The sequence below is a fragment of the Cervus elaphus genome, chromosome 1 (assembly GCF_910594005.1).
Source record: "Cervus elaphus chromosome 1, mCerEla1.1, whole genome shotgun sequence".
Taxonomy (NCBI): Eukaryota; Metazoa; Chordata; class Mammalia; order Artiodactyla; family Cervidae; genus Cervus; species Cervus elaphus.
The window spans coordinates 97,783,920-97,792,788 of NC_057815.1; the positions used below are offsets into that span (position 1 = coordinate 97,783,920).

The 8,869-nt window shown below is 37.2% G+C and overlaps 1 protein-coding gene across 1 annotated transcript; it reads left to right on the forward strand.

Annotated features, from left to right (window-relative positions):
- Nucleotides 1–5,873: 5,873 nt before the first annotated feature.
- On the forward strand, nt 5,874–6,809 carry LOC122679483 (olfactory receptor 4D10-like). Its single transcript, XM_043880262.1, has one exon. The coding sequence runs from the start codon at nt 5,874–5,876 to the stop codon at nt 6,807–6,809; it is 936 nt and encodes a 311-aa protein (XP_043736197.1).
- Nucleotides 6,810–8,869: the final 2,060 nt, after the last annotated feature.

Consider the following 8,869-nt stretch of genomic DNA (forward strand, 5'->3'; position numbering starts at 1 on the left):
TTCCACGACTGATGAAAAATACAAATTCTCAGATTGATAACACATCATCCTAGAATACTTGAGGAATAGTCACATGTAGTCACAGTGTGACAAAACTGTCAATCACAAAAGTCAAAATGTGCATCACTTCTATGCACTAACGAGTCTGTCAGAAAAATTAAGAAAACAGCTGAATTTACAGCTGCATCAAAAGAGTAAGATACTTAGAAATAAATTTAACCAAAGAGATAAAATATCTATTCACTGAAAACTATAAAATACTGATTAAAGAAATTGAATAAAATACCAATAAATAGAAAGATAATCCATGCTAATGACTGGGAAAATTCATATTACAAAATTTACATTCTACTCAAAGATAGCTACAGATACCATGTAATCCCCATCAAAATTCCAAAAGCACTTTTCACAAAAATAGAAAAGCAATCCTTAAATTTGTGTGCTACCACAAAAGATTCCATAGTCAAAGCACTCCATAGTCAAAGCAATCCTGAGAAACAAAAAAGCTAGAGGCATCACACTTAGCATTTGAAACTATACTATAAAGCTATAATAATCAAAATAGCATAATACTAGCATAAAAATAGACATAGAGACCAAAGGAACAGAATCAAGAACCCAGAAATAAACCCATACAATTGCAATCATTTAATGTATGGGGCCAGAGGTGGGGGAAAGCCAAGAATATACAATGGGGAAAGGATATTCAGTTCAACCAATGTTGCTGGGAAAACTGGATAACCACATGCATAATATCAAAATTGGACCCATATCGTACATCACTCACAAAAATTCACTTGCATGGATTAAATATTTAAGTATAAGACCTGATACCCCAAAACTCCTAGAAGGAAAATAGGGGGAAAGCTCCTTGACTTTGGTCTTGGCAATGATTTTTTGAATCTGACACCAAAAGCACAAGCAACAAAGGAAAAATTAACAAATGGGGCAGCATCAAATTAAAAGCGTCTCAACGTAATGTCCATCAACAGATGAATAAATAAAGAAGAAGTCATACATATATATAATGGAATATTAATTAGCCATTAAAGAGAATGAAATAATGCCATTTGCAGCAACATAGATAAACCTGGAGAATACCATACTAAGTGAAGTAAATCAGATAAAGACAAATACCAAATGATATAACTGATACATGGAATCTTTAAAAAAATTATACAAATGAACTTATTTACAAAACAAAATAAGATTCACAGATTTAGAGAACAAACATATGATTACTAGTGGGGGAAGAGTCCAGAGAGGGGACAGATTGGGAATTTGGGATTGACATGTACACAGTGCTATAATTACAATGAAATGCATTTCCATGGGGAAAAAACCTAAAAAGTATCTGCAAAACAAAATACCTAATCAACAAATTAAAAACCAACCTAAAGAATGGGAGAAGATATTTATAAACCATATATCAGGTAAGGGGTTAATATCCAAAATGTATAAAGAACTCATACAACTCAATAACAGGAAAAAAATTTTCAATTTTAAAACAGGCAAAGGGACTGAATAGATCTTTTTCCAAACAAGACATACAAATGTCAACAGGTATATGACAAGGTGCTCAACATCACAAAACGTCAGAGAAATGCAAATCAGAATCACAATGAGATATTACTCAACATCTGGAGTAGGTTGCCATTTCCTTCTCCAGGCGATCTTCCCAACCCAGGACTCAAACCCAGGTCTCTAGGTTACAGGCAGATTCTTTACGACTGAGCCAAGAGGGATTTCCTCTATTAGAATAGCTATAATCAAAAAGACATGAGGTAGGGGCCAGCAAGGACACGGAGAAGAGGATGTAAATCGGTACAGCCACTTTGAAAAACAATATAGAAGCTTTTCAAGAAATTGAAAGTAGAACTACAAATGATCTAGCAATTCCACCTCTGTGTATATATCCAAAGGAAATGAAATCAGGATCTAGAAGAAGTATAAGAACTCCCATGGTCATTGTAGCTTATTCATAATACAAAAGATATAAAAACAATCTAAGTGTCCATTAGTGAACGAGTGGATAAAGATGTGGATAAATATACATATATTATGTAAATAAATATAAATATATAATGAATATACATTTAAATATGTAATTATATTTTTACATATATGTTATATATAATATATTTAATTATAATATAATATATATTATATATAATATTATTTTATTATTATATATAATATAATGATTATATTATTATATATTATTATACATTATTATAATATCTGATATATATATCTGATATATATATAATACTGATTATATCAGTATATATTATTATATATACTATATATTATATAACTATATATAATTTTTATTTATATATTATATATATTATGTAGATTATATTATATAGATTATATTATATATACATATATATACATGTATGTGTATATATGTATATGTATACATATACATATATGTATATACATAATACATATATTATGTATATAAACATATATACATAATATATATACATAATATATGTAATATATGTAATATGATCTATATAATATTACATATATTACATATAATTATATATTTATTATAATTATTTATATATAATCATATATAATTCATTAATATAATATATTAATATGATATATTAATATATTATATGTTTATTATAATTATTTATATATAATTACATATTACATATAATTATATATTTATTGTTTATTATATCTATTATGTAGATTATATTCCATATAATATAGATAATATAATCTATATAATATAATATTTATAATATAGTTATAATTATATAATTATAATATATAATATGTGTTATATATGTTTTTTCATATGTGTATATGTATATATAATATATATACATTTATATTTTTATATGTGTAAATGACACATATATATTACTATTATTTACTGACTGAGCCACCAGGGCATAAGTCAATTATATTTATACAAAGGTGGAAAAAATGCTCATCTTAGATGCACAACAAGTATACATATAGTTTTTATCATGTAGACTAGTTTAATATACTAAAAACAAAATCGAAAGCAGGTATATTCAAACCCATCAGCATTCTAGAAGCAAAGCACATTCTACTTGGAATTAAATCATTTAATAAATTGAATTGACATTAACTTATTATAATTGTGTGGACAACTTTAGTAATGTACCTATCTTGCTGTGTGGAAACTGAGAGATTCCATGTGGGTACACTATTGGAAAACAAGAATTCCATGGTCCCCAAACATCATCTAAGTCATGTTTCTCTATGTGAGGAGACCCATGAGACTCTGAGCACCCTGTGCAGACTCAGGGACTAGACGAAGAGCAAAGGATTTGAGGCCCAGTTTTCTTTTTTTAGTTTCTGGCAATGGAATTAAAACTCACTTGTCTATGGTGTCCCCTGAGGCTAACCCCCCAGCAAAACTGGGCCTTTAAGTCCCTCAGGAACAGTCACTGGCTTGTGTTAACAAGGTTCTGACTGAGCTGTGGACAAAGGCACAGATTTCACCTACCGCCTCTAAATAATCTGGACGCCAATTAAAATGTGTCCATGCGTATGTGTGTATGTTTGTGTGTGTGTCTTGGTGACTTTTTAATAGCTCCCATTGAAAATTCATCACCAAGAGCACGCTCAGGCACTTGACTTCCCTTCCTTGTCCAATAATATTCCCTTTCCATCCTTATATGAGGCCAGACATTGAGTTGTGCATAAGACACAGTGAAAGAACCTTGAAGATGTGAATCTTTGAATCTGCCGTTTCTCTCCTGAAAGGTGACAAAAGACACTAAGATACTTAGTCTCCAAAGGGCTTTACCTTCAGAAACAAAATTTTCAAGAATTAATGTCACCAGCATTTTGTTCTGCACTTGACCCAATGGCATACATGTCAGACTTGGAGTTTCAGGATCAAAGGAATTAGGTAAAGACATTTAACTTCTAGCTAAGGTTAAAGATTATGCATAGAGAAATTGAGATGTCATTACTGATTTTACAAAAATCGTTTGATGTTAATACTTCTCAGTTCTATGAAATATTTCAGAGCTAAGATGGTCTTCTCAGTGACAGAGACAGCAACGGTGGGTGTTCACCATTGGAAAGAAGGGTGTTATGTTAAGAGGAATACAGAAGTGTGATCCATTCAGTGTGATTTTCAGAGCCCTTTTCTGCCAATGGTTTATCTTCAGACAGACTTTATCAAACACTTTTGTTATACAAAATTAGTATGTGTATATATATGTGTGTGTGTGTGTGTGTTTAATATATATCATTCTAATGATACCAGTGTATCTCCCCGCTGTGGTCCCCCGCTCTTTATCCTTGACCCACAGAAGGAAAGAGGCAACGGAGAGCTTGCCTGATACAGCCTGGACCATGTCTCAGAACTGGGCCACTGTCCTTATTGTCTCCCTCAGATTCAAACAAGAATCACGTCGGTTATACAAGATGAATATGTTCCAGAGATTTGCTGTACACGACTGTGGCCACAGTTAACAATAACTCAGCCTGCATTTGAAACTTTTGATAAGAGTGTGGCTCCCATGTTCATGTTTTTACCACAATAAGAAATATTAAAACATCCTTTGAGGTTTGGATTTACACAATGTTTCAGCCTGGAGTACTGCAGTTCATGGAGTCAGACACAATTGAGCAACTGAACATCATTCCAGTCTGTTCTCCAACAGCGAATATAAAATATTTTTAAAGAATTATTAAGTAAATTGTCTCATCAGTATAATCACAGTGACAAGTTACCTACACAAAATAATAAACTGTAGTTTCAAGAAATTCTATATAAAACGGCCTAGTCAAAGGAAACTGATTCATACACAGTAACACTGTAATCAGAAACAGGTGATATCTCTTTTTTTAGCAAGTCAACAGAATATTTAGGGAATTCCCTGGTGACAGATGGTAAAGAATCTGCCTGCAATATGGTAGACCTGGGTTCAATCCCTGCGTTGGGAAGATCCCCTGGAGGAGGGCATGGCACCCCACTCCAGAACTCTTGCCTGGAGAATCCTCATGGACAGAGGAGCCTGGCGGGCTACAGCCCATAGGGTCGCAGAGAGTCGGTCACGACTGAGCTACTGAGCACAACAACAGAACATTTACTAAAAGCGTGTTAAACTTGTAGACTATTGGTTCACCATGCCTGGAACTATGTCTTCTCTTTTAATACAAAGATATGGTTTGAATATGAAAAATGCTTCAGACAGCTCCTGACACCAATGGAAAACGAACTTATGATTGCCAGGGGGGGAGAAGGGCAGGAAGAGATAGTTGGGGAGTTTGGGATGGACATGTACACTCTGCTGTATTGAAAACAGATAACCCACAAAGCCCCACCGTATAGCACAGGAATTGAGTTACCTGGCATCCTAGACGGGAGGTGCGTCTAGGGGAGAATGGACACATGTGTGCGTATGGGTAAGTGCCTTTGCTGTCCACAATGTTGTTAATTGGCTATATGCCAAAATAAATTAAAAAGTTTTTTAAAAAATAAAGAAAAACATGATACAAATAAAAAAGAGAACATCTAATGAAAAATTAATTGGCGTGAAATTAAAAATGATAACAATATTTTTAAACAAAAGCATATTAAATAAAATTGGATGTAAATTAAAAGTCCCTACTTTACACAAATGCTTTTTGTTTTCAAAAATAGTTTTATGGGAAAACAATTAACTGAATGATTTCTCCTTTGATAATTTGATTGAATCACCAGATTGCAATCTTAAAAATTTGGATAATTCAACACGTTGCAAACACTGCAGCAACCTGAGGAATACCTGAATTGCATTCATAGAAGAAAAAATAAATAAATAGCTGAGCCCTGCCATATGAAGTAGACTTCAGAATACAGACAGAAGCAGGATGAGTCCATGGAGCTGGGAAACGGCACCAGGGTAAAAGAATTTATTTTCCTCGGCCTGACCCAGAATCAAGAACTGAGCCTGGTCTTATTTCTCCTCCTCCTTTTGGTGTACGTCACCACTCTGCTGGGAAACCTCCTCATCATGGTCACGGTGACCTGGGACTCCCGTCTTCACACCCCCATGTACTTTTTACTCCGGAATTTATCGATTGCTGATATCTGCTTTTCCTCCATCACAGCCCCCAAGGTCCTGGTGGACCTTCTGGTCCAGAGAAAGGCCATCTCCTTCAATGGCTGCTTCACCCAGATGTTTTTCTTCCATCTTATTGGAGGAGTGGATGTAGCTTCTTTGTCAGTGATGGCCTTTGACCGCTACGTGGCCATCACTAAGCCCCTGCACTACGTGACCGTCATGAGCAGAGGCCGGTGCATTGGGTTGATAGCGGCCTCCTGGGCGGCGGGCTTCGTCCACTCCATCGTGCAGATCTCCCTCCTCCTGCCCCTCCCCTTCTGCGGACCCAACGTCCTGGACACTTTCTACTGCGACGTCCCCCAGGTCCTCACGCTCGCCTGCACTGACATCTTTATCCTTGAGCTCCTGATGATTTCCAACAGCGGCCTGCTCACCACCCTGTGGTTCGTCTTCCTCCTTACATCGTACATGGTCCTATTATTACTAATAAGGTCTCAGGCCGGGGAGGGCCGGGGGAAGGCCGTCTCCACCTGCACCGCCCACATCACGGTGGTCACCCTCCACTTTGTGCCCTGCATCTACGTCTACGCCCGGCCCTTCTCCACCCTCCCCACCGATAAGGCCGTCTCTGTGACCTTCACTGTCATCTCCCCTCTGCTGAACCCCCTGATCTACACCCTGAGGAACCAGGAGATGAAGGCGGCCATGCGGAGACTAAGGGGAAGATTCATGCTGTTTGAAAAGGAATAGTCTCCTTACAGGCAGAGGACCAAGATGCAAGTATACAATTGAAATATTTTTTTAAATATTAGCTGTCATAGATTGGGGCTCAACCATACATAGACAATTCACTATACCAGGATGGCACAGATACAAAGGATCAGTGGCCCAGCACATCAGTATCGAACAGGAGCATCAGCAGGAATTTAGACACACAGAAGAACAGTCCTTGAGATTCAGCTGACAGCAAGCCAGGCACAAATGAGACCAGTAATGGAAGTGGGGGGTCTGGACAATGGACAGCCCTGCAAAGTCCAGGCAGGGAGAAGACCACGGTGACCCTTGTCTCAGCACAGCAGGGGTCCAGCAGCTGGGCCCAGCTCAACAATCGTCACCCTAAAACTGTTTACTAATCCCTGGGTCAGGAAGATCCCCTGGAGAAGGAAATGGCAACCTGCTCCAGTATTATTGCCTGGGAAATCTCATGGACAGAGGAGCCTGGCGAGCTATAGTCCATGGGGTCCCTAAAGGGTAGGACTTGACTTAGTGACTAAGCAACAACAGGTACCAAACACTGTAAATCTTCTCTATCATTTCTGTTTTCTCAGCCACTTTGGGCCTTCTTTTTAGTCAGTTCATCTGTTAAACACACCAGCAGAGCCCTCCACAATCATTCGGTATATGCAAAGAGTCTTCGTTTTTAAGGATTTCCATTGCTTTTCACTCCTCATGACTTTGTCAGGCTTGGATGGGACCTGGGTCTTATACCGTTTGATTTTGTAAAGTCCCTGTATATAACTACAGCCATGGCAAGCATCTGCAACTACCTGCCCTGCTGTTCACGTCACTTTCTCAGGCAAACACTAGTTCAAGTGGTTGACAAAAGAAAAAGCCATACCGATCCAACAAGGACTTTTATTTTTCCCTATGTGTCCTCCTTCATCATTCCCCTTACCACTGTGTATTTTATTTGTTTCTTTCTAATATTCTTATGGAGATATAGTTGATTTACAATGCTCTGTTAGTATCTGCTGTACAGAAAAGTGAGTCAGTTACACATATACATGCATACACTCTTTTGTAGACTCTGCACCTGTATACGTCATTACAGCACATTGAATAGTCTCCTGTGCTTTTCAGTAGAGTTCTTATTAATTATCTATTCTATATATATATTAGTTATCTATTCCATATATATAGATATTCTATACATATCTATATTCTATAGACAGAATATATCTATTCTACATATAGTATATGTCAATTCCAGTCTTGCAAATTTTCCCTCCCCACAAGTTTGCTTTCTACATCTGTAGTTCAACTTCTATTTTGTAAATACATTGATTTGTACCATTTCTTTTGATTCCACATACAAGCAATAGATGGGGAACATCTATTGCCACATCTAGGGGCAACAGTGGCAGACTTTATTTTGTGGGGCTCCAAAATCACTGCAGGTGGTGGCTGCAGCTATGAAATTAAAAGACACTTGCTCCTTGAAAGGAAAGCTGTGACCAATCTAGACAGCATATTAAAAAGCAGAGACATTACTTTGCCAACAAAGGTCCATCTAGTCAAGGCTATGGTTTTTCCAGTAGTCATGTATGGATGTGAGAGTTGGACTATAAAGAAAGCTGAGCACCAAAGAATTGATGCTTTCAAACTGTGGTGTTGGAGAAGACTCTTGAGAGTCCCTTGGACTGCAAGGAGATCCAACCAGTTCATCCTAAAGGAAATCAGTCCTGAATATTCATTGGAAGGGCTGATGCTGAAGCTGAAACTCCAATACTTTGGCCACCTGATGTGAAGAACTGACTCATTGGAAAAGACCCTGATGCTGGGAAAGATTGAAGGTTTGAGGAGAAGGGGACAACAAGATGAGATGGTGCAATGGCATCACCGACTCAATGGAGGCGAGTTGCGTAAACTCCAGGAGTTGGTGATGGACAGGGAAGCCTGGCATGTTGCAGTCCAAGGGGTCACAAAGAGTCAGACACGACTGAGTGAACTGAACTGAACTGATAAGCAATATTTGTCTTTCTCTGACTTTCTCAGTGTGGCAATCTCTAGATCCATCCATGTCTCTGTAA

Bases quoted from the DNA above. Each gene is read 5' to 3' on its own strand.
- LOC122679483 (XM_043880262.1), top strand. From the start codon at position 5,874: ATGGAGCTGGGAAACGGCACCAGGGTAAAAGAATTTATTTTCCTCGGC.